Source organism: Chiroxiphia lanceolata, chromosome 8, assembly GCF_009829145.1.
Source record: "Chiroxiphia lanceolata isolate bChiLan1 chromosome 8, bChiLan1.pri, whole genome shotgun sequence".
NCBI classification, from domain to species: Eukaryota; Metazoa; Chordata; class Aves; order Passeriformes; family Pipridae; genus Chiroxiphia; species Chiroxiphia lanceolata.
The window spans coordinates 14,612,470-14,638,752 of NC_045644.1; the positions used below are offsets into that span (position 1 = coordinate 14,612,470).

General features: G+C 54.5%; 1 protein-coding gene across 1 annotated transcript in view; it reads right to left on the reverse strand.

Annotated features, from left to right (window-relative positions):
• Positions 1-26,283, reverse strand: part of SLIT1 (slit guidance ligand 1) — a 61,885-nt gene that overhangs the window by 25,486 nt on the left and 10,116 nt on the right. The window contains exons 2-4 of the mRNA XM_032695216.1: positions 23,898-23,969; positions 23,535-23,606; positions 22,821-22,892 (exon numbers count right to left, since the gene is read on the reverse strand). Of these exons, the coding sequence (XP_032551107.1) occupies positions 22,821-22,892; positions 23,535-23,606; positions 23,898-23,969 (216 nt within the window). The remainder of the gene's footprint in view (positions 1-22,820; positions 22,893-23,534; positions 23,607-23,897; positions 23,970-26,283) is intronic.

The window sequence follows — 26,283 nt, forward strand, 5'->3', positions numbered from 1 at the left end:
AGGACGCTGCTGACCTGTGCCATGACTTTGGGCCACTGTCTTTACCAGAGCACCAGCAACTGACTCCAGCTGGTATCACCCAGTGGTGCCACCACGGTGCCTGCATGTGCCGAGAGGGCACACGGGGGATGCTGAGACATATGGGGGCATGTTCCATGGGTAACACCAGTAGCCCCATGTTTGGACACAGAGGAAGTTCGGAACATGGAATGTCCACTGCGAGTGGGATGATCTGAACAGGGAAGGCATTTGCGCAAGCCGGGCTTTGCCAAGCAGCTCTCTGTACAGGGCAGTGCCTAAGTGGTGGCTCTAGTCCAGGTCCAGCAAGGATCGGCTCCTGCGTGGGCCGCGCTGCAATGCCAGAGCCGCGGGACTCGGCCTCCACGGGAAGGAGGATGCTATGGGAAACACAGGAGCTGGCCAAGGAAAAGAGGGGAGGGTGGGAGGGAGGGGGAATAAAGCATCTGCTACACACCCTGGAGCCTCTTCAGAGATTGAAACAAGTTAAAAGCAGCAGCTTTAATGGAAACACAAGTAAAATAACAAGCTGCAAACCCTGCATGCCTGTCACCGCCCTCTCCCCACACTGTCCCTTTGTTCCAGCAACCTCGTTATCAGCAGGAAGGAGAGCCAACATGAGGCTAAGGCATTGCCATCAACTCTACATCCCAAAGTGCCTTGAGAGAGCCATGGCACTCGCTGTGCCCAGTGCCCTGTAGTCTGGCAGAGCCCAGGGTGAGCAGAGGGTTGTCCTGCAGCCCACATGCCAGAGTAGCCAGCCTGTCACTTTCTGCAAAGGGACCTTCTGCTGGGTGAGGGCTCATCCCCTCCCCTGGCTGGACATGGAGTGTTAGAACTGCAGCTGTCTGGCTCACAGCCGTTGTGTCCCACTGCCACTGAGAGATGAGGCACACAACCGGTGGCCCCATCACTGCATGACCTGCTTTTCTGCATCCCTGCTTCTCACCACCTCCAAGTCCCCTTTGCCCTGGTGTTCAGCAAGACTTTTCTTCTCCCTCATTTCATGTTTTTGCTTCTGTCTTGCCCTCTAGTAGTGGGAAATCCCTGCATGAACCCTCCACCAAAGCACATTTTCTTTCCAGCTCCCACACTACCCTCCAGCCTGTGCACCTACTTGCTTCACATTTGCATCGCCCAGCATGTTCCCCACACACTGCGAATCAAAGGCACAGAGCCATCCCTTTCCCCAGGGCTGCACACCAGGCCCTTCAGCCCTGCAGAGGGAAACTGCTGCCCAGTGCTCACAGACCCAGCACATCCCAGGACACCCAGCAAATCAGGGTACCACAGCACAGCAGCTCCAGAGCTTGGAGCAGAGCAAGCCAGGGGGTGGTGGCAGGGATTTGCTGGACCCTATGTGGCTCTACCTCCAGCAGACAGCAGCATGCCAAAGCAAGACCCTCCTGTGCAGCTCCAAGACAGTTAGGACAAGGTTTGGTCCTGCCTCACCCCATCATGACCCCATGCGCAACTGTGCCTTGCCGTGAGAAGTGCCAGGCTCCAGCCCTGCGCACCAGGAAGCCTTTCATCCTCCAGCATGCAGCGTGTGCGCCCTGCCTGGAAGCTCACGCCCGAGAAGACACCCTGAACTTGATGCTGCAACACTCATCCAAGGTGTAAATGAAAAAGCAAACAGCTCTTCTGGAAAGCCAGCCCTGAGCCCTGTGGGGAGCTGGCTGCAGCTCTCGTTAGCAAGCTCATCCTCTGGGTTTGTGGCACTGTGGAGCTCAGAACTAATTGACTCCCAGGCTCTGAGGCTTTTAATTGCTAATAAGTGTGAAGCCAGCCCTGCCAGCCCTCCTGGATTCCTCCGAGGTGTGAATGAGGCTGAGCCAAGCTGAGAATTGCATCCCGGCTGTCCCAGATCTGTCCCAGATATTGGTGAGCCAAGAAGTGATGCTGTAGATCTGCGATGCTGCTTCTCAGTTTTGCAAGTCCCGGGACAGCAACTGGTCCCAGCTTTCAGAATGGCTAAAGCAAACTCCCTGTGGGATGGAGGATGCTCTGAAACCAATGCTGAACCTTACAAGACTAAAGTTACTTGATTAGATGCCCTGGCATAACTAAAGGTCCTTCATACTCCTCATGCTCAGTCCTAGCACTAAGATGGGTAAAACTGTTGCCCCAGCAGCAGCTGTATTTCATTGCCTGGCTTCCTGAGGGCACTTGGGAGTGACCACAAAGCTGGCAGTGGGATGCAACGTGGGAGATGCATTGCAAGATGAAAAGCATCAGGCTTTGTTGGCAGCCAGGGTGGAGCCAGTGGGACATTTCAAATCCTGCCTAACAGCTAGTAAAAGAGATGTGATTTTACACAGGGCTGGGAGGAAACAGCTCTGATAGAAAAAGGGTCCAATGGGAAAGGAGGGTGGGAAGGCAGAAAGGAACAAAGGCTGCAAGAGTGCCCGAGCACGTGAACCAAACACAGGGGCACATGGCAGGGAAAACTCAACATGCAGATAAAGAGACTCCATCCTGTGTGAGACACATCAAAGCCGGGATAAGAACTGCTGGAACAGCAGCAAAGCCCAGCTACAAGGCTGGGCCTAGGCTGGGGCTGCCCTTGCCCCAGTAATGTTGCTCCCAAGAGGGTTTGGGAGAACAGCAGCCAGTCATGGCCATGCCACAGGGAGCTGCACCCCAACCCACAAGGCTTCCCTCCATGAAGCAGCTCTTTGAAGAGCCTCTGGCACAAAACCACACTGCGGGTGCGGGGAAGCCTCTGCCTGCCGGCGGTTAGTACAGCTGCAGCCCCCATCTCGGTCATAAAACACAGCCGCCCACAGACCTCACCTGTGCTGGGGATCAACAGCCCCTCCTTGTTTTGGGGAGGCAGAAATGAGTTGCTGGAGGCACATCTGGGTGCTCCTCTTGCCTTTTCCCAATCCACGCATGCATGGAACCTTGGAGGAGTATCAAGCCTGATAGCAGCAGCTAACCACAAGGCACAGACTGGGGAGCCCTAGCCCTGAGCCTGCAGGCACCTGGGGGTCTCACATGGACCTTCAGCCTCCATATTAAAGCTCAGGTGATGGAGCAGCCCCACACCTCTTGCAGCCCCACATCCCTTTGCAAGCTGCTCTGAGGTTAATTGTCTTTGGGGTTAACAATGCACTTCTTGTCTCTGCTCCAAGCGCATCTGACTCATGGTGGGGACACTGGCTCTGTGACTCCAAGAGCCCATGGCTGACTCTGCCCTGTGGATATGTGTGAACAGCCAGGGGCTGTGTTACCTGCATGTCCACAGCTCCTGCCACAGCCTGACTGAGCTCAAGAGCAGCCAGGATTGCAGTGAGGATTCCCACTAAGGGGAGAGCCAGGAAAGTCTGGGAAGAGAGGATGGGACCCTTCACCCTGCTTGGCTCAGGGGGTCACTCCTCACAGCTCCAAGGGAGCTGCTGGCTGGAGCTGCCAAGGTTGCAGCCAGCCTCCAGCATGGCTGTGCAGGTGGCCTGGTGCTGCTCAGCACGGTGGCAGCTCATTCTCTAGGACCCGGGGAGAAGAGCTGCCGAGGCTGATTACCCCTGCCAGAGCAGGCCTGGCAGGTTTATTTTTAACAGTTCTGATTGAAGCTGGTTTCCTGCTGACATTTACACTCCTTCATCATTATCGGCTCCCCAGCTTCCAACCGCCAAGATAAAAGGGGGGATGAAATCTCCCGAACAGTGGGGTCCTGGCTGCAAACCCCACAGACAGGGAGAGACCCAGACCAGTGCAGCTGGGCAGATATTGGCCCCCTTGGAGGGGGGTGGCTAGGAACTCCATCTTACAGTGAGGGCAGTACAGACTAGGATCTTGCCAATGGATGCAGCAGGAACCATCTCAGGGCAGCTTGAGGAGTGATATGTGTCATCTATCACTGGCAGCATGGCTGGATTACAGATGCAACTTTGGGTGCTGGTGCCCCCAGAGATACCCATGCTCCTGGGAGTGCCCCAGTGGTGATTGGCTCCAGGTGCTGCTGGAGCTACAGCTGCTGGCTGGGGCCAGCAGAAGAGTGAGATGCCAACCCTGGTTGCATGGTCCATGCCATGAGCTACCAGGGGTGGGTAAAGGGGCTCAAGGGAACACGTAGGGCTTGGACCTCCAGCATGATCCTCTGAGATGGGAGTGGTGAGCAGGGGCTGTGCAGCACAGCCTGACCCTCATCCTCCTTCCTATACTGCCATGGGAAGGTGAGTAATGCAATGCAGAGATGGTAGTGGGACTCCCATCATGGCCAGGTTTCAGATTCAGATCTGAAACCCTCTTTTTTCCCTAAGAAACAGTCAAATTCCAACACGTGCGGGCTAAAAATACACTCCAGTCTGCCCAGGACTCTGCAAGCTCTTACATCTCTTGGATGATTCATATTTTGTCAGATTCCAGATCAGTTTTGAGATTAAAAATACCAGGTTTGGTAGACAAGCATGTCACAGGCCCCAGAAGATGTCAGAGCCCTGCAGAAGGAGGCTGGAGACCTAAGGTGGGAGATGTCCTGCTGCAGCTGGGATTGCAGGCTGGGCACAGTCCCTGCCATGGGGAATGGCTGTCCCTCACCCCGTGGATGGGGAAAGCCCAGCAGCAGCCCTGGATGGGTACACACTGCTCCAAGTCCAGACAACTGGCACCAACCCTGCTGCATCCCAGAGCAGCCCCAAAATGGGGTGGATGCATGGGAGCTTGCCTCCAGCTTTTACTTAATTACCTTCATGTTTATGAAATCGTCAATAACTAATTAGACAGCCCCACTCCTTCCTAATATGCCAAAAGCTGCTTCCTAATTAAATATTACAGGGATTTAAAAGCATTTCTGACAACATATTACATATGTAAAATACTGTGAATTAGCCAGCTCCCACACCGAAATCCTACTCAGGAATGATGCAGGGACCTGACTGGGCAGAAATCCGGGACATCTTTTCAAGTAAATTGGGAAAAGGGCCCATTTTTCTGGCAAAGAGGGTTTCTCTCAGGGTTGGAGATTGCCGGAGCACAAAGGAGACAGCCCAGAAACACCTCTATGTGTCCCACCACCCCCATGAGCCGTGTGAGCCCCCCAGCAAAGGCAGTTGGGATGTAAGAGGGCTCCCGCTTAGTTAAGCAAACATTAATGCAAAGTGTCGGCAAGCCTGGAGATGAGATCCCAGGAACCACGGCTTGGAGAGGAGCAGGCGCTTCCTCATATTATCAGCCCATCCACCTGCCGAGGGGGGAGCAGGAGTGGGGAGCTGCTCATTACTAGAAGAAAGGAGCTCTGAGAGCCAATTTCCATCCGACCACACTGCATTTGATGTCTTGTGAAGTCGAGTTCACATGCGCCATCTCACCTCTGCCTTGCATGGGGAATGGGCTGGATCCTCCCCGGGTACACACAGCTCTGGCTGAGCATGTGAGCATCCCACAGCACGCAGGGATCCAGCATGGGATGAGCCATACCCATTGCACCCCTCTAGCCAGAATGGAGATGGAGAAAAAAAGGGCTTGGATTTGGACTTGTCCTCATGAGTAGGGGGCCAAAGTTCCACTGTATTGCTTTGCTCCATGCACAGAAAATTTCTGTGCTTCAGTCCTCAGCACCGGCTCGGTGTGAGCCCAATTCAGCACTGAGATGGAGCCATGGGGACCATGGGATGGGGCAGAGGAGGGCTGCAGCATCCCCCACCATAACCTGAAGGCAGGAGCCCAGCCCAGCGCAGCTTGTGTCTGCCCTGGTGCCAAGCTCTTCCCCTAAAAGCAAAGAAGAGAGCAGGCAGTTTGCAAGGGAAAATGCTGGGAGCAAAGGCAGAGAACACCACCAGGTAATTGCCTGCAAATTTAACTGGGCTTGCAAGTGGGAGCTGCAGTGCCAGGCTTTGAACAGGGCTATTTCATGTGCCTGGTGCTTCTGCTCTCTGTGCCTTCCAGAAGACGTAAGAGACTGGATGAGGACAGAGGCAGTGTTTGAAATTCACACTTCCAAGTTGCTATCCGAGTGGACTGGCCTGTATCTGCTGCACAACTGGAGGCAAGTCAGGGAGCGGGAGGGTGAGTGGGGAGACAAGGGCTCTCCCAGAGCCTTTAATGCCGGGATCAATCGCCCGCTCGGGGATGCTCTGCTGCAGCAGAGGAGCTGTATTCAACTCCTTCCTTGCTCTGCTCCCATGTTGCAGCTTGTACTCAGGGTAACGCTGGAGCACCCTCAGGCCTGGGGCTCTGCACACTGCCACACTGCCTGGGAGTGTCTCCCCTTGTGCCCATACGCTGTGGCACACATACTGCAACCCATTGCCCACCGCAGCATGTCCACACACCCTCCGGCACACAGACAATGCTGCACATGCACATGCTCTCCTAATTACTCCTTAACTCTCAAGCCTTTGCCATTTTTCACCCACCGTTGTGCCAGCACACCTGGAAAAGCAGCACCCTGGGGAGCAGCAGAGGGGAGGACATGGCCCCTCCCAGAGTCCAGCCCATCTTTTAGGTCTGGTGGAAAGACCAGTGCAATGCTCCTCTGCTAGAAACACTACCTTATGTACACAACCCAAGGAGCACTCTGTGGAGGAAGGAGGGAAGACCCTGGTGCCCCACCACCAATCCCAGGGATGCAGATGTTTAGCCCCAGGTTGGCCCAAATCTGCACGATATGCCTGGACTCTCCTTCTAATGCTCTCCCTGCAAAACACAGCAGGGTTGAGTGTCTAAGTACATCAAAGCCGGGCTTTGAACCAGCTTAAAGAGGCACCCTGATTTTAATCATACTGCCCACGCCACTGACTACAAGATCCCCCTGAGCCATCTGCACCCTCTCACATGGCATCCCAGAGGCTTGTAAAGCACAGCTAGAACACAGACCCACCAGAGCTGGTAGACACGGGGGCTCTCTAGGACATGGCTCAGGGGATGGATATGCTGCATTCAGCTTCCAGCCAAAGGACAGCCCTAATCCAGGGAACTAACCCTCTTCCAGGACTGCCAGCTGCCTTCCAGGGACTCAGCAGCATCATCCCCCTTTTTCCAGGGACAGATTAGGGCATAGGGACAGCATGCATCGGTGTCCATAAAGCCACGGGCCGAGGACCACTCTCCCTCCTTCAGCCCCTGGAGAACTCCCAAGTCTCCCAACCCTGCCAGCCGAAAGGCCCTCCCATCTGCTCTCTGGAGCCACAGCGTCTGGAGGGCTGGGCAATACCTGCCCCTTCCCCACCAAGGCACCACGGGGTGGGCTGCCGACCTGCCGAGCTGGGACATCCCCACTCACCCCCGCGACCCACGGGCAGCTGCCTGAGCGAGCGTCCCCTGGCTCGCGGGTGGCTCAGGCAGTGTGGGGCTGGGGAGGGAGGGCAGCTGCCCACCTCCCCCGGGAAAGGTGTAGGACAGCCAGGAGGGGACAGGCGCCAGCCAGACCCACGCCGAGAGGAGTCACCAGGCACAAGGGCAGTCGGGTGCTGGCCGCATGCTGCTGAGGACCAGCATGGTCAGCTGGTGGATGGGCCCTGAAGAAATAGGATCCCACCGCCCATTTTGCCCCTGGAGAAGAGGGTTTGCAGCAGCGCCCGCCCTGTCAGGCTGCAAACAGCCTCTCCTCCTCATTATTTTTTCACCGCAAGAACTATCTTATACCTTATCAATAATTCACAGGTACAAACGATAACGTTCGCTGTCATGGTCCGGGAGCCACATGTTCCCGGCGAGGGGGAAGGGGCCGGTTGCGATCGCTATTGTTAATGCCTGCGGAGCTGGGGGGGAGACGAGAGGATAAATATTTAACACTGTGTCTCCGAGCAAATGTCCATGACCGAGGGCTGAACATGGGTTTTACACAGAGCTGCTCCTGCCCTTGAGAGAGTCATTAGCATGTTAAAAGCCGTCAGAATGGGGCTGATGGAAAGGCTCTGCTGGAGGGACCCCCAGCGCTCTGCCTGGGGGCCAGCAGGGATGCAAGGGGCTTTTTGCTGCTGCAGAAACATGGCGATCCCCCATCCTGCCCAGATTTCCCCTCTCCTGAGCACAAAGGCCGTACTCTCGGCTGCCCGTCGAGGAGCATCTCCAGCTCCGCCTGCTGCCACATCGCGGGGCGTGAGGGATGAGGCACCTGGAGGTAGCCCGGGGCTGGTGGGTGGCCGGGGCAGTTCATTGTGCAGAGGAATTACAAAGGGGACACAAAGAGCCACACACCACATTTTGTGTGAGCTTCCTCTCCCGGGCAGCCCGGGCTTTTCTTTTGCCATGTTGAGGGTGAGCTTTCTGTGTAAATCCCCGGGGCACGGCAAGGGAGAATAGGTGTCTTTGTGAAAGAGGATGGAAAATAAAGGAAAACAAGAGAAGCAAAAGCACAAAACCCACGCCCTACAGTGGCAGGCTGCAAGGACAGGAGCACAAAGATTCCCAGAGGATGTAAAGACAGTCCTACAACTGGGGGATCAGGGGTTGACAGGCTGTGAGGGCACACGAGCACACAGTCCCCTACTCATGGGGGCACTGATGACTCCCTGCAGCATCCCACTGCTCTGTAAGCATTGTCCCCAAATGTGCAGCCAGGGTGCTACTTCCCCACAGCCATGTCCCCAGCTACAGCCAAGTTTCACCTTCTCACTGTTCCAGGCACAGTTTTGGGGGACTGACAGACAGGAAAACCCTATGCCCAGATAACCCAGGAGCGCTCTGTTTTGGCCTTGCTCTCACAGTCACTTCTGGCATCTCTCTGCAAAGGGATGGCAACGGGAGAGGAGGAGGTCCTGTCTGGCTCTGCGGAGATGGGGGCGTGGGAGGAAGAGCACTTGTGATAGGCAAGGGAACAGTGTAGGGAAGAGACAACATCTTCAACCACCACCGCTATTTGCCCTGTGAACTCCAAGCCAGAGCCCTTGCAAAAGCTCAGCCATCACCTTACCAGGCAAAGTACTGTGGAGCTCATAAAATTAAAGCAAAGCTGTCTTTCCCTTTTACTGTGCTAGTAAAATATATCTCAGCCTAAGATGCTCAGACAGGATTGCAGTGCAGGGGTCGGGAAGGCCATGGCTGAGCATCCCCTGGGGAGAGTGTGGGAAGACTGGCGCCAGTGGATCTCCCCCAGCCTGGCTGAGGGCAGGAAGGGCAGCCTGGGATCCCCTTCTGGAAGCCCCCAGGCTGTGGCAGCCCCATACCTACCAGCAGATATGCCTGCTCAGACATTGCTTCACATAATGGCAGATGGAGAAAGCCTCCACAGCCAGCTTTGCTCAGCCAGCCTCACAGAGCAGGGATGCTTGGGGGCTTTGAGAGCAATTAAGGACCTGGCCTGGGTTGGCAGCACTGGACTGATGTCCCCAGTAAACAGAGAGGGACACCAGATGGGGTGCCATCCATCATTCAGAAGGGGACACTTTATCACTGGGACACCTCTGAGCACTCAGTCCAGACCCAGAGCCCTCCCTAGGATTCCTGCTCCAACCCTGACACTTCCAGCTTTCACCGCTGGGAAAAGAAGTACAGTCTGCTTTGCAACTTTAAAGGACATCCAATTCACCTCTTCCCAGCTGAGTGTTCAACGGTTAATTGCTCTCTGTTGTGAAAAAGCAGAATTTAATTCTAGCCTGAATTCGTCTGGTTTCAGCCTCCAGCTACTGAATGATTTTATGCTTTTCCTCTTTTTCTTTTCATTTTTCTTTCCCCCCCCAAATTAATGAGGTGCCTACAATCAGGCTTCTCTCCATGCAGGTATGCAGAGAGAGGTATAAATTCCCCTCCTAACCTCCTCTTGTATATGCTAAATAGGCTGAATTTTTAATTCTTTTCACTGGAAGGCAGGTTTTCCAGATCTCCAATTATCCTGTACTTCCTCTTTGAGCACTTTCTAATTTCCCAACATCTCTCTAAACTATGGACCCCGAAGCAGAAACTATGCTCAGCAGAGGCTTCCCTGCTGCCCCCCAAAACGGCAGCACTCCGGTACCCAGAGCTACTCCGCTCATCCATCACTCCCCCAGCTGCAGCGCTGGAAGCCCTTATCCCAGAGCAGGCTGCTGCAATGGCTGCTAAGTCCTTTTCAGTGTAACCACATCTCCAGACACTGTTTCCCGTCTTGTAGCTGTGACCTACATTTTTTTTTCCCCCAGCTGCGTGACCTTGCATGAGGATGTTTTCCAGTGCAGGTGTTTCAGGCAGAGCATCCCACCAGACCGGCATCCTGCCAGCAGCACCAGCCCTGCTCCTTTCACCTATTGGCTCATGTTTCCTCCCAAACTGAGTTCTGTGACATGCAGGTGGTTTCTTCCCTGGCTACATCACGTACACCACCCAGCTCACCCTCAGCTGGTGCTAGACAGAAAGAGGAGGCAACAAGAGACCAGGACACTTGGGAGGTGATTGGCAAAAGTCAATATTGCCACCAAAGATCCCAAGACCACCGCAGCTCTGCAGAGATGTTGAACATCAGTTCACCATCATCAGACCCTGGCTCCACCCTGCCAGAAGGGTGACCGCTGCAATTCCCCCAGGGAGGTCTACCAGGGAAGCACACTGTCAGAAATGCTACACTGATTTTTGCAGAACATTAATGTTTTCATTGCAATATCCTCCAGGCAAGACTAAAATGACTTGCAGAAGTCTCGGTATATCATGTCAGCACAGTCGCTACTTATCAACCCAATTTGTCAGCTCATCAAAAAATATGATATCAGGTTTGTTTGACGAGAGCAATTTTCCATGTGGATTGGCATTAATTATCCTTTAATTCCTCCCTGATTGCCACCCCTATCGTAATTGTAGTGGGGATCAGCGTCAAGCTGGAGGCAGAGGAGTGGCTGCTACCCAGGCAGAGGCGTCACAGGGATCGTCACTCACTGCACCTCGGCCCCCCCAGTGCTGTGGGAGTTAACGACCTCGCCCTCACTCTGGAGGTGACAAAGTGACTGATGCATAAAAAGTGTCACATCCCTCCCTACACAGTCCAGGTCCTGGGCAGGGGCAGTTGCTAAGAGACAAGACCAGGATGAAAGGAGTGAAGAAGGATGGGGGATAGGAAGGTCCTGTCCTGAGGAGGAGCCTCAAGGCCACGAAGGGGAACTTGAGCTACCTGGGCAAAAAGCCATGTTTGTGCAAACACCTCTGTCAGAGCTGGGGATCTGCCTGCCCTATGAGTCTCTTTCCTCAGGCAAGAGGAAGCCCTGGCCACTAGCACAGGCTGGGGCAGCCCCAGGAGAAACCAATATTTGCTTTCTCTCCAGTTAACCCTCAGGCTGAGGAATGCAGGGTCACCACCTCTGTAGCTCCCTGGGGAGGCAGCTGTGTGTGGAGGGACTCAGGGATGTCCCCTTTCAGCTGTGCTATTTATTTTCTCAATATTTGTGGAAGGAAACGAGAGCTGGGGGTGGGGGGATGTGGGGCCAAGGATGGGCTGGGAAGATTGGCAGGCAGAGCATCGGTTGAGGGTCAGCAGAGGATGGAGGCCAGTCAGCAGACCAGTGCTTCCCAACTGCCCCATGCTCTCTCCTGACACCCTGACAGGACCCTCCTCTGCCACCATTCTTATGGATAGGGAGTGCTGCTGTGGATTTCCCTCCTGTGCCTTGCCTCATCCCCTGGTTCAGCCATCTGCTCAGATGCAGCCAGACACACCAGAGCAAACCACTGCCTTCACAAAAATCTGTTTTGGGGTGAGCAGGGTCGTGCCCACCAGGAACAGGGCTTTGCCAGCTTTCAATAGGAAGAAGTCCCATGTGATGCTCACTTCTATTAAACTTGATGGGCTCTTCTGTAACCTGCTCCCCTAAAAATCTGAAGTCTCCCACAAAATTATGTGCTGTCCTGCAGCACAGATGATATTCCCAGCAGACAGCTGGCTCACAGCTTGTGTCCTGGTCCTGCTCTCAGCCATTAATAAAACTCAAAAGCAATGACCTTGCAGTCCCCACCAGTGCCACTGCTCCCCAGCAGCCCTCTGCTCCCATACTTTTCATCTCATTTGAGATTGATGTGCTTCCAATCTGGCCCTGCCACTGGACAGGCTGTGAACACACAGCTCTGGCACCATGTAGCAGGTCTGGAGGAGAATTCTGGCCATCAGTGAGAGGCACAGCCCTTGGAGAGACAGGCAGGGCTGTCATCATGTCTCTAACCCCTACAGATCTGGGAAATGCAAATGGCAGGGCCATGCAGGCAATTTAGTTCCTGTCTCCAGGACTCAGCTTTCCATCTGTAAATATGAAAAAACCACGCTGATGTCTGCATCGGTGGGGAAGTTGGACTGAGTGCCCCAAGCTACCCTAGAGGCCAGGGGGAGGGCATCAAAGACTAAATATTATCATTCCTCACATTACAACCAAGGCTGCAGAGCAGAAACTGCTGCTCCAGTGGTGCTGCCGCAGCAAGCTGCATTTGCAATGTCAGCTTAAGATGGAGGTGAGACACCTCTGAAAGCTGGACTCACACAGCAGTTATCCCCAAGCCCCACTTCCCCACAGCCTGCAGCAGGGAGAGTGGAGCCTGCTGCACCCTGTGCTTAGGGCCAGCCAGGGAAAGTGCTTCCTGCAGTGCATGTGCCTGCTCACCCCACCTCAGCTGGGCAGCACAGAGGCAGCCGCAATACCCCAGGAGCTTCAGGGCAACCCCAGTCCCACAGGCACATGCTTGGAGCAGCTGTCCTGCCATGGGAGAAACAGGCAGCCACCCACTGTAGCATCCCAGCTCCTAGCCCCAAGCTCCTTACCAGCAGCCCCCAGCTGGGATTGGGGTTGCGGGGGTGTTTCCCAGTCCAGGATGCCCATCTGGAGCCCATTAGGCACCTTTAATCCCCCTCATCCATTCTGGTGCTGTCTGAGCTCCCCCCCACCAACACACACAAACGCTGCCATTCAAGCAGTTAATTTAAACAAATTCTGCCCAGCCGCCACGTTGAGAAGCGATGAAAAAGCCAAACGAAGCAGCTCAAAGCCAACGGGGGAATAACAAAAAAAAAAGAAAGAGTGAAAAGGAAAGAAAGAAAACCACTCCGCACGGCAGGGCTGATACCCAGAAAGACCAGCTGCATCCTCCCATCCCAGCCAGCCCCAGTCCTCCCCTCTCACAGGCAATCAGATACCATGCGGGCTGTGTAATTGGATGGCAAAGGATAGAGAGAGACATCTTAAAGCTTGGGTCTAATCTCATTAACACCCGGCTGCGGGGATGCTGTGAAATCGTAGGATGCAGGAATGAGCAACATGCTGCGCCCGTGGGGAGGAGAACAAGCAAGATGGAGCGGGATGACAACACCAGGAGGTGGAAATGCCTCCAGTCAGACAGCAAGAGCTGGAAACACCACCGAGTCCTGGGAATGCAGCCAGCCTCCTTGCTTGCTCCTCACTTGCTTGCTCCTGTTTACCCCACAAGCACAGATCCCCATTCCTACTACACACCCCACTTTCATCCCTATGATTAGTAATTAATAGCACTGGTGTTAATTGCCGGGCAGTAATAGCCTGGCTGTGCAATGGAGAGGAGCTGCAATGGAGTATCCCCGGGGTTAAAACCTTGATGTCAAGTACCTACAGCCCAACCCACACATTTTGCATTTCCATCATTCTTGCGTTGGACCAGCACATACCAGCAAATCACGCCAGTCCACGGCAAGCAGGTTCACCAAACCCCAGGCAAACATCCTAAAAGGGTCTCATGATAGGGTCAACCCACATCCCCAGGCCCCTGTTGCCGAGGCAACCCACAAGCCTGTGTTGCGTAGCAACCGGCCAATGGTGCCCTGAGAAAAAGCATCCCAGTCCAGGGGTAAAGTAGGGGATATGAAGCACCCATCCACCTGTGGGGCTCCTAGTCAGACAAAAGCCCCTTTGAGAGCCATACTAGGGATGGGAAGACAGTGCAGAAGGGACACAGGGCCAAGACTCGCAGGTCCCCTTCCCAGTTCTGCCATGAGAAGGGTTTGGGGCTGGAGAACTTCCTAGCTCTGGGATGAGAGACACTTTTTGGGAGCTTTTCCTGTGCTTTCCACATTTAATACTCTGTCAGTGCAATATGGCTAACACCCCTCACTCCTCCTCCCTAGGATCCCAAAATTACCACTTCCCAAACACTCAAGAGAACGGTCAAGCTCTTCCCACCTGCATCTCCCAGAGAAACATCTCTCCTCCAGCCCCAGGGCCTGGAAAAAGTCTGAGCAACTTTATTTCTCTCCAAGAAGCTCTGCCCTAAATGCCATCCCCCATCAGAGGAGCAGGCAGAAGAAGGGGTGAGGAAACCATTTTAAACCATCCCTGCCATTTCCTGACTCCCAGTTTACAGAGAACAAGACAGAGGGATGTCTTCAGTTACCAACAGTTCCCTTGGGAGCAGTAAAAATTAAACCAGCTTTTCCTATCCTGAAGAGAAATACAGACACAAATGGGGACGAAAGCCTCTGGGGGCAAAGGGAGGTGCAACAACCATGGAGGGGCCAGGGGAGGCAGCCGGTAAGACCCCCTAATCCATATGCTGCTTAGCTCTGGCAGGGTGGTGGGGGTCCCAACCAGCATCTTGCTGGTTAGGTGAGGATAAGCCTGAGATGATAATTTAACACAGATGAGAATCTGGAAAATGAATCCCCACCTCCCCAGACCCACTCCCAACACACTGCCAGCAGGGTTTCTTCATGCACAGGTGTCGATCGACACACACTGGGAAATGTGCTCGCCAAACCAGGATGCCCTCAGCCCATACCTGCAGGCAGGGGACAGCTTCCCCTTGGCAATGCCTATGAGCCCTGCTGCACCAGGAAAACCCCCTGAGTGTGAGAAGGGGCATCTTCCCAACTTACACTCACCTGTTTGGCCTTTACAGCACTTTAGCACGGGGAAAATTACCTACCTACAGCAGGGGATACAGAATCCCAGGCAGCCTGCTTGGGCAAGAAGTGGGAGCTCACCAAGCCAAGCTGCTGGTGTCGAGGTTGCATGCTACATGACCCACTATCCATACCACAATCATCACAGGTCCCTCGGGAGCAGCAGAGAAGGGACATGGCACAGGCACCATTCTGGAAACTGCTGACGGCTTGTTTTCATGGCAGTCCCAGCAAGAGAGATGAGGAGGTCCAGCACCCACCCATGGGAGAATCAACCAGCAAACACAGGTTACTTACATGGCTCTGCAAGTCCACATGTCTGTGGATACAAGTGCAGGGGTACCAAGTTATAACTTAGCCTCAAATCACTGCATAAGACTTTTTTCTTCCACATTCTGGGAGTCAGATTACCAAAGGCTAATTCTGTTCGTGGTTCTTTTATATTACTTTGAACCCTTCTACTATTTGAGCTGTGAAAACAGGAGGAAAGAAATGCCTTTATTCCGTACTCAAAATGTATGGACAAAGGGATCAGCTCCTCCGAGTGCTCTTTTAACTCTTTCAGGGAACCAAAGGTGGCAAAAGACTGAATGTGGGACAATGCATGCCATGAGCTGTGAGCCAGAGAGGGAATAAATAATTCCCCTGTGTTTTAATAGCTGTGTAATTAGCACTGCTGCCCAGCAGTAAGAAGACTTGATTTTTCATCGCTTTTTCCCATGGGTTGCAAATTCCCATTTGCCAGTGCATTGCTGGGGAGCTGGGCAGGGATGCTCTGCATGATGCCATGCAGAGGAGGGGGCTTTGCTGAAAGGGGCAGGGGGATGAAAGCTGCACCTTACCACAGACCCCTTTGCTTTAATAACATTATGAAAGCCAAATCCAAGCCTGAAGCCAAAGCAAGACCAAGGATGAGTCCAGAAGAGCCAATGGCTTGAGGAGGGAGCCCCAGGAGCAGAGCTTGACCCCGTGCATTGCCAGGGAAACCCTGGAAGCGTCTCAACAGCCAGAAAGCTGGAACTGGCCATGGGTCAGGAGCACAACAGGGTGCATGGAGGGAGTGGGGCAGATTATCTCCAGGCAGCTGTCTGGCAATGCCCACTCCTGGCAGCCCTGGCTCATTGGCAGGATAATGGTGCAGAAGAGCCGGGGCGTCCCTGTGCAAGGGCTGCAGCATCACTCTGGTGGGAGGGGGCCCAGGATGGTGGGAAGCAAAGGGGGAGGCTGCTCATCTGCAGGTTGGGACATAGTAGTGACCTTCACCCCAGCACTCCTTTGCCTCCAGAGACTGCAAGTCAGGTCCCGAAAAGCTTGTGGAAGTGCTTAAAAATAAAGAGATCTTAAACAAGTGTTTAATTTGTGAGCCTTTGAGGCTTGTCTGCATTCAGGATCCCCCAGGGAGTCTTATTGTGTCCCCCCTGAAAAAAACCTGAGGTCTGTGGCATGTGAACAATGGAGGAAGAAGGGGAAGAACCAGCAGGCAGTGAGCAGCTCTCTGCACAAAGGTGCTACTTCCCAGCAGGGGCACCCAGCACAAAATCACCAGAGATACCCATAAGGGTGCTGTCCCCATGGGCCAGCAGTGCAGGGACATGCCAACCTGCCTCAGCTTGGCCCTGCTGCAGCCCCCCAAGCTCCACCAAGAGTGGGGGTGCCAGTCACAGCCTCTCGCCACCTGGCAGCCCGCCGGGGAGGGGGCTGGCCCCCTGCCTGCCTGGCAGCATCTTTCCCTAGGTAACCTCCCCACCTATTAGTGGCACATTTGTTTTCCTGCGTTTCCTTAGAGCTGTCACAAGCCACACTGACTCTTTGTTCCCGGGGACTGCAGAGAGGCCTCCCTTCCCTTTCCCCCTCCCCCTGGCTGGTGGGGGGGGGGTCTTGCAGCATACAGACTCGGCAGCTCCCTCCCTACCCCCGGCTACAGGGGTAAACACACTCCCCCTCCTCATTGGTATTCGGGGGGACACATCCCAGCCCGCCCCCCCCAGCCCTACTCTGTCCCTGACAGAAGGGGCTTTGTTGGGGAGCATGAGGGGGTACAGCACCCAGAGTCCAAAACGTGGGCATGGTGACAGCAGGGACACTTGGCCCTCACCCGACAAGGGGAGGGGGATGCTGCCGGAGGGGAAGCTGGGACAAAATGTGGGATGCTGGGGAACGGGAAGCAGGGAGATTTGCTCCAGGGGAGCTGCTCTCTGCTCTGACCTTGGCACTTTGCTCTTGGACCACAGACCTCTGCACAAGAACACCAGTACGCACACATCTGTGCAAAGAGCAAAGGGGCAAGTGCCCAGGGAACCAAAGCGACCCTGCTCCAGCATGGGAAGATGAAAACACAATGCTGTGCCCACAGACCCCTTCCCACACAGTGGCCGCAGGCTCCTGGGCACTAGCTGAGCTCGCTGGCTAAAGAGCCAGCACAAAACCTCGCTGGAGGTGGTGAACCTCAGCCAGAGCCCCACAGGAGTGACCGTGGGATGACTGGGTGGGTGTCTGGCACAGGAGAGCCAGCCCACCACCACAGCAGCATTTTCAGGGAGCCAGGCAGGCAGGCACTGAAAATCCCCCATTAAATTTAAACCAAGGCTCAGGCAAGTCCCCCACACTGGGAAGGAAGCAGAGTTGTGGCACATGCATTCCTCAGAGAGCGTCCCCACCTGACACCCACACCGCCCACCTGGCACCAGCACGACCACCCACTGTGGGGCATGGGACCACTCCTTTATCCAGCCGAGCACACATTTTTTTCTCCATCTCTCCTTTCTCTGTCTGGGGGGTTTCCCAGTGCAGCCCCAAGAGGAATGGTCACTGGTACAGTCTCGCAAGCAACACCTCCTACGCGCAGCCAGCCCCATCTGAGCGGGGCCTGTTTTGTTATTCCTTTCTGTGACAGCTCCTTTTTCACTTGTCACCCTGTTTTGCTACTACTCAGCTCACAGCTTCCTCTCGTGTGGTTGTGATCCTCTCCTTCTTGAAGGATGTAATTTGCATTTTCTCAAGTTATTTAGCAGCCCTCTATTTTTCTCTTCCTGCTTTTCTAAAGGCAATTAGGGCTGGGTTTAGCCAAATTCAGTGGTGGTGCGAGGAACTAGCTCCAGAGCTCACCATAACATCACCTCTCCTACCCAGGCAGGACACCCAGCTGCAGTGCTCTCTGCAACAGCTCAGAACTCCATCGTCACCCAGATCTTTAAATACCCCTGGTCCCTCTGTCAACTCCCAGACAGAGGTAGTTGTAGAGCCTTGCTATTCCTTTGCAGGCTCCGGCTGCAGGAAGAGAGTCTCACAGGAGCGTGACAATCCCCCGAGCTCCTACAACATTTCACATGTCCCTGGCTCAGAAAGTCACCAGCCCTGATTGAGATGTTAATGCTGTTTCCAGGGAGCCCCTGCCCTTACAGACAGCAGAGCAGCACCGCAGCCCTTCCCCCTGGGCTTGGCTGCCAGTTAGGACGTGGCACCATCTCCTACACCATTTTTGCTGGCATGGGTCCGACAGGAGCTGACAGTCTGCAGCCCATGTCCTAAATCTTCAGAAGGAAGAAGACAAGACTTTTTTCCCTCCACGCTCTCTGCTCACCCTTTCTCAGCTCCCACTCTGTCTGAGCATGGAGCAGCTGCTGTAGCTTTTGCTGAGGGAAACCACTGGGCAGCTGCTCCTGGGGGGATACATCCATCCGGGATTGCAGCTTTCCTGCAGGAGCATCTCCCCAGAGCTCCTCACAGCCAAGCACCCACTGCTTCTCTCTTCCCTCGCATCCGCTCGGCTTCCCTTGGAGAAAACCATTTATTTATAGCCATCCTGGCTGCCTTTAGCACATTTCGACAGCCCACGTCTTTGCCTCCCTGATGATGCGCCCACAGCATTTCTGTCCTCACCCTGCTGCTACAGCCATCCCAGACTCCTCTCTCCTCCTTGCTTCCCTCATGCAGGACCCCCAAAGGGGCTTAGAAACAGGAGGAGGTTTTAAGGGGAGGTGGGCAGAAAAGGGAGAGAGTGCTACAAAACAACTCTCCCATCTTTCCCCCATCCTTCTCAAGGGAGCAGAGAGAAACTCTGCTTGCTTTCTCTTTTGTGAAGGGAAACCCAAGAAAAAAAACAACTCCTGCCAGCTTGGGAGAGATGCTGAAGGAAGGTCTACCATGGCTCCTGGCATGCCAGGCACCGGTGCTGAGCCAAGATGTGTACGGCTGTGGCGCACTGGGGACCAGCGCTGGGCACTGCAATAGCAGAGGTCACCTTCTTGCCTGGGTAATCCATGATGGAAGGAAAGATTCATTTTTTATCAGCTCTCCACCTCGCAGGAGATGTGCTCTTCCCCAGTGAGTTGCCGGGGGACCCTGGCCCCCCCCCAAGCACACGATGCTTTGTTCTTCCGTCCGGTGCTGACAGTTTAATTAAACCCAGTTTGAGAATGGGTCACTGGGGTCAGGCGCTCTTCAGCGAAACCTCAGATCAGCACCATTTCCAGCCAACAGGGCTGCTTAATGAGTTACCCGCTCGTTGTGGCGCACATAAATAAGGGAGGCCATGCGGAGCGTCCCCCTGCCTCCTGGCCCCACTGCCAAGGTGCTGGCACAGCCCCCCCACCCCACCATCTCAGACTGAGACAGGCTCCGGGCAGGCGTCAGCTCAATATTCCCAAATTCCAAGGGGAAAACATTCCTCTCCAGGCGTCTCACCTCCCCCATGCCGTTATTTGAGGTTTGCTTTCTGTTGGCCCTTTCCTGCCATTTCCCAGTTTATTTAAGCCCCAACGGATCAGGTTTAACTCCAACCCTTTCCATTATCCCAATGCACAAATGCTCTTTATAGCCAAGATCCAAGTAACTAATTGCAGCTCGAGCCAGGCTGGGAGACCACAAAGTACCACCAACGTGGATTAGGCTCTGACACTCAGACCCAGGAGGTGGACAAACAGCTCTCCATCCTGACCCGAGCCTGAGGGCCTCCTCTTGGGCTCATGAGAGATTTTCATCAGGCTCAAGGTACAGTGGGAAACTGCTCTTATCGGTATCACATATCCCTAATTCAACAGACTTGCCTTAATCTGTAGCCATGCTACTGATGTGCTGCGAGAGGTGCATCAAGACTACATCTAGAAGAGGCTGGAGCATCCAGGCCAGCATCCAAGTACCCATCTAAGCAACTCCCACTGGTTCCTGCATCCACCCCTGGCTTTCTGCTTCAGCTTCCACCTGGCAGCCTCATTTCCCAACTAAACAGATCCCAACCCAACTCATTGAGACAGTTTTTGCTAATTCAAGACCTCCCAGTACAATGCTGCGAGGGCATGAGGACCTAGCAGGGACTCCAGGGACTTGAGGAGCATGCCATGGGTGGCTGCAGTGGGCAGGTCAAGGAGAAGCCTGCACAGGCTCTGTTTGCTGGAAATGGTTTGGAGACCAGGATTTGCAAGAGCACGGTTCTGGTAAGAACCCTCTCTTCCTGGACCAGCACGGGTCCCAGACTGCTCCTGGGGCAGGGAGGGGTCACTGAGCAGTGGGGCCACCCCAGATCCATTTCAGCAGTTAAATAAGTGCAAAGCCCAGTGGGGAGGCTCCAATTTCGGTTCAAGGCAAGCTGATTTCAATTTAGCTTAAACCTGTTCCCCACTGACTCATATCCCCGTAGCCTGACCCAGGTTTGCAGCAATTTAAGAGTGTCCTTATGACCTCCTGCACCGGCTGGACTAGCACTCGTCCAGATCTCACCTCGTGCTAAGCCAGCATATGTGTCTAGACTAGCTGCCTCAGGCACCCCCTGACCCACTATCCCCCCCCCTCCAAAACATCCTTAAGCACCTCAGCAACAGGCAGCATCAAGGAGAGGGAGCAGCAGGTCCTCTGATACACAGGGCTCTGCTGCCCAAATGCAGAACTCAGGGCAGTGGCTCCTGATGTGCTACCTTGGCAGATCCTAGTGCTGCACTCCTACCCTCACTGAGTGTGGGGCAATGTGCTGCAGAGGAGAGTGGCAAGTGGCTCAGTGTGTCCCCTGTCGCCAGTCACAAAGCTCACGGCAGGGATCCTCTGCTCCAAGTGAGCATCAGAGTTCACCAAGACACAGGACCAGTTACAGTAAAGGAGCTGCAAAGTCTGAGCCTGTGCACAAAGCCCCAGATTGTGCAAAAAAAGCTCCAGGTGCTGGTGTCCAGGCAGAGTTTGCCACGTCAGAGACAGCCAGAAAAGAGCTTCAAGACAGGGAATAGGTTTCAAACAATTAACACATTGCAGTAAAACAACAGGAAGAGGCTGAAATGCACCTGAGCACGAGGTGGCTGCAAGGAGCACCTTGCATAGCCCTCTTCAACCCATGGCAGAATGTACAGTCCCGTGCACAGGGTGTGAGGGTGTGTACAGCCCCGTGCACACCGTGGTACAGCCCTGGATCCACACGAGCCCGGGGGCTGTGGAGGAGCACACTGTACAGCCCCCCCAAGAGCTGCCCTTCTGCATCTCCCTGATCAATTGTTAGGGTTTGCTTTTTGAAAAAGCCTGGTATTAAAATCTAGGCAAGATTAAAAGGGAAACACTGATGTTTGGAAAATAACTCTGTTGCCTGTGTTTCTGTTATGCAATGGGTGGCTGGAGGAGGATGGGCCCTTGCTGGCGCCACGATATTGCACAGCTGAGCTCAACAAATGCCATTTGATAATTAATTGAACGCCTGTGCTATCAGCTGCCATTACCTAGGCCCATCTTTGGCGCCTGTCCACCACTTCACACATCCCATGCTGGCAACCCACACGGCGTTTTAACCCTTCATTACACTGCCTCCGGCTGGACTCCAGGACTGACTCCCTTGCACTATCGGAAGAAAACAAATCAGCCGCAGCCTGCCCATACAGGCAGGGCTGCCTGGCCCCAACATGGCCATGCCTGTCCTGGAAATGTCTCAGCCCATTCAGCTATTTCATCCATTCCTGCCCTGACCCAGCAGGGACCTGGCATCCTCATTTCACTGCTGAGAAATGGAGATACAAGATGCAGTAAGCAGAAAGCTCGTGTCCCAGCTACAACCACCCTGCTCTGATGCACTGCAAATCAGCCACAGGGTGTAAGCTGCTTTTCTGAGTGATGCAGAGCACCAGCCCCAGTCTGGCACACATCCTCTCCTTCTCACAGTCCCCTTCCCAATATACATGGTGCCTGACATAGTTGAGAGCCTGTAAATGTTTTGTTTGAACAATGCTGGCTCTGCTGACAGCACCACTGCCCAAGCAAAGCAGCCCCAGGCAAGGGAAAGCCAATATGGAAAAGAGAATATTTATCAAAACCCCAGCAGCCCTTTCTAGGCAGCCTGCTGATGCACAGAGGGAGGAAGAGCAGAGAGGTCTGTGGAGCTGGGGCTTTCCGGACAAGCGACAGTCCCTGGGGGTGTTTGCGGGTGCAGAGGAACAAGCAGGGATGGAATCAGGCAGAGCAGTGTGGAGTGGGGGCAGCAGGCATGAGGGGCTGGATCTGCCCCAGGCACGGCTTCTGCCTCTTTCCCCAGATACCCACAGAAAGGCAGCTCTTGAGCAGAGCTGTGGGGCTCTCTGTACCCTACAGAGGTCTCCATGCAGGATGTGACCCCCTTAGGGACATCCTCTTTCACCCTTCCTTCATGACAACCTAGTCTAGCCTATAAGGGCACCCTACTCCAGAGCCTGTGATCCACGCCCAGGGAGGAGGTTGTGGAGCTCAGCACCTCTGCAACTGACACTGTGAAGGCACAGCTCTGCAATGCCAGACCCTGCCCAAACTGCCAGCACCTCCTGCCACATACCCATGCACTACAAGAACATCCCTAACAGTGCCAGTCTCTGGTCTTCTGCAAGTCACAGCCAATTTCCTGACATGCTGCATGCTCCAGTCACACACAAACAGGGTGCGTTCCCCTGCCACACGCTGAGCCATCACTGGGACAAGGCACCAGCACAACTCTCCAGAATCAGCACCCTCCTGGGACATCAGTGCCCCTCCAAAACCCATGCAGTCCCACAAGTGAGCCCACATCACCGCTGGGCAGGGGAGCCCCACAGGCACAGAAGGTACTTACAGCCGTGAGAGCGCCTGATTGTTCTGGAAGAGGAGCTCGGGCAGGGTGTGCAGCTGGTTGCGGTTCAGCCGTCTGCAAGGAAAGAAGAAAGGGTCAGGATTTGGGGGGGGCAAAGCAATGACCCCACCTGCAACCCAACCGGCTGCGGCAGGCACAGCTGGGTGCTTTGGCTCGCTCAGGGGGCCAAGAGAGCAGAGCATCCCACCTGGCAAGGACACCCCTGTCCCGCCCACCACACTCCCAGGTGGGGACAACCAACGGGGCATTAATAGACTCACTGACAATGCTGTAATTACATGCAGAGAGGACTCCAAGCTGTTAACTGCTGACTGCTGCTTAACTGCGCTCTTAACCTGCTGCTCACTCAGCTCCTCATATTTGCTCAAGCAGCTTGGGATTTTTAAACTGCTGAGCTATTTTACTGAGTACTGGACCAGAACTTAGGGCTCCCTCGCTAACACACAGGACAGCTGATACAGCGAAAATGATTTTTGTTTAACCTGCTCCTCACCTCAAAAGCATCAGAAAAGACTTTAAGATCTATAGAAACAGAAATAGGTTTGCTTGCTACACTGTAAAATACTGCTGCCATGCAGAAGAGAAGCTGTTTGAAGTCCGGCAGCACCAATACGTTTAAGGCAAAAAGGAAAGGATGCTCTCTGCAACTAAACCCAGTAGCCCCCCTTAAACCCTCCTCCATGCCCAGGCACTCACAGCCGCTCAAGCTCCTTCATGTCATCGAACGCTCCACGCTCCACTGTGCTGATCTGGTTTTCCATCAGCTGCCTGCAGAGAGAAGGGGGTCAGCTTTCTGGAAAGGTGGTCCCCAGTGCCCCCATCACTTCTCTTGACCCAGAACCACCTCACCCACTATCCCCTCAACACAACCCAATCTCTTTCACCCCTCTCTCTTCCAGCTGGAAGCCCACCATACTCAGCTCAACACAATACCCTCCAGCCCTGCTGGGAGATGCCCTGAGCAAGAGGCTGACCATCTCTAGCAGCCCCAGGAGGGGCCACAAGCCAAGTACAGTATCTGCCAAGGTCGGGGCAGGCAACCCCTCATCAGAAACTCACAGGACGCGGAGCTGCTTCAGCCCAGCAAAGTCATTCTTGTTGATCCGTGTTATGTTGTTGCCATTGAGTTCCCTGCAGAGAGAAGAGACAGAAATCAGCAAAGAAGCGCTCAGGAGGTGGCTAGGCACTGAGCCTCCCCAGTACCTCCCAAAAAATGGCAGAGAGGACCCAAAGGACAGCAGTGCCAGAGGCAATTCTGTGCCCCTCACCAGGAATGGCCGGGCTAGCCACTGGCTCCAGAGAGGATCCTCATCCTCAACAGCCAGCAGTGCTGGGCACACAGAAGTCTGGCTGGCCAGTAGTGTGTAAACTGCCATCTTTCATGGATAATACGGCAACAAGAGGAAGGGGCTGTCCTGCTCCCTCTGTCCCCATGATGGATGCCCCCCTTGGGAGAGAAGCCCTAGAGCCCTCAGCAATGAAATAAGCCTGACTTGATGCATGTCACCCTGCTCTGGAAATGCAGCAAACACCTGGTAGGGTCATCCCAAACATACAGAGCTGCTCAGAGAAGGCAGGGCTAATAAGAAAATGAACAAATGTCCCCCAGAACAGCAGGATCCCTCCAAATACCCAGCTGCAAGACACCCACACACATCACAACCAGTTCAGTGTGCAGCCATCTCACACCCTACCCAAAAAATAAGCCACATTTCAAGTTTCACCTGCCAAGAGATGCTTGCACAGGACAAGATGCTTTGTGGCATCACTCTGTCATGCAAAAGCCCTGGGTGAGCACAGGGACAGCCAATCCAGCCAGAAGAGAGATGCTGTCCCTCCTTTTTCTCCCTGCTGGTAGAAATAAGGGGTGCCTACACACCCCCATGACATCTGTCCTGCCCAGGCTCTGCTGAGCACCAGGACACTGTGTGCTCCACTGCTGGACATGCACATGGCAGGGGCTCTGCTCCCAGCCTGCCAGCTATACCTACCCCAGTTCTCCCCAGCCATGCTCTCCAGCATGCCCCTGCTAGGATTATCCAGCTTTAAAATACATCGAGCTGGGAGCTGCAGAGATTTGCACCTCACAGCCTTAGTTTTGCCGTGTCTTTCCGCATTATGGGATGTGATTACTGTAGGAAGAGCAGGACCATCAGCCCTGGGACCCGCACTCTGCAGAGCCAGGGGTCCCTGTGCAACCCCCCATTGCAGGAGAGAGTCTTCCCCCTTGGCAGCATGAAGCACAGCAGTGTCTGCTCCTTGCCATGAGGCCAATCTGCCCACGGCATGCGCTGGGGACAGACCATGCTCACGGGAACACAAGGGCTGGGGAAGGCTCCCATGCTGGAGACCCACTGTCTGCATTGAACTCAGACACAGAAATGAAGAGGAAAACAAACTACAGGAGGGGGAGGCAGTCAAGGAAGGGATGAGCTGCTAGGGAAGGGAAGAGGGAGGAGGGTGCCACCCCAGAGCAGGTTGGGGTGCCTGGGCAGGACTCCAGCACCCAGGGCTCTGTAACTTCCTGAGCCCTGACAGCAGGAATGCCCCGTGTCACACGAGGGGCTGAATACAAAGTCTGTCATTCCTATCCAGAACTAAAGCCTCCCTCCACCAATCTCTGCAGCCATTCGAGGGGCCAAGGTCAGTGGCAGGCTGGCCTCGGGCCGCCGAGCAGCGCGTAGGGCTGCTGGCTGTACCCAGCGCAGCCGCGCACCCCGGGGTGCTGTCATTGTCCTGCTGAAACGGCTGATAATGGCTAATGAGTTCCAGCTCGCCATTATAGCCTCGTAATTACACCGCTATTCAGTGCAAAGATTGCCGGGCTCCTGCCATTATCCAGCCGTGTGCGCTTGTGTTGGGAAGGAGGTTGGGAGAGCACGTTACTAGGACACAGATGAATGCAAGCGGGAATGAATAGAGGTTCCTCAGCCCCAGTGATTAAACTGAAACCCACACTCGGGCTCTGCAGCCCCACGGCTCCTCCGTCTCCCTGTACGGCCAGCACTCAGCGAGCATAGCAGGATCACTGGGGCTCCAACCCCTAAGGATGTGCCCTGCAGGGCTCAGTCCTGACCCTCTCCCGGGGAGCAAAAGCTCTGGCCAGGATGTTAGTCCCAGGCACGAAGCACTGGGGTGTGAGTTACATGTCTCATTTGTCACATGTGGTGGCTTGGTACATGCAGACGTGTTGCCCACCTGATGGGCCACAGCCCGGGGGTCAGCTAAGGGCAGGGAGAAACCCCAGCCCCAGGATTCGTTTTCTCCAAATTTCTTAAAGGTTTCTTGCTTGGAAGAAGATTGCCTGGAAGCTCCCCAGGCACTCATTCAAGCTCCTAGTGAGGGAGGGTTCCCAGCAGGACTCCCATGTCACCTTCCTTTAAACATACCTAACATTACTCTGGCTGCAATGTGTAAATAGAAGTTGGAAACCTCCGGTACTGCA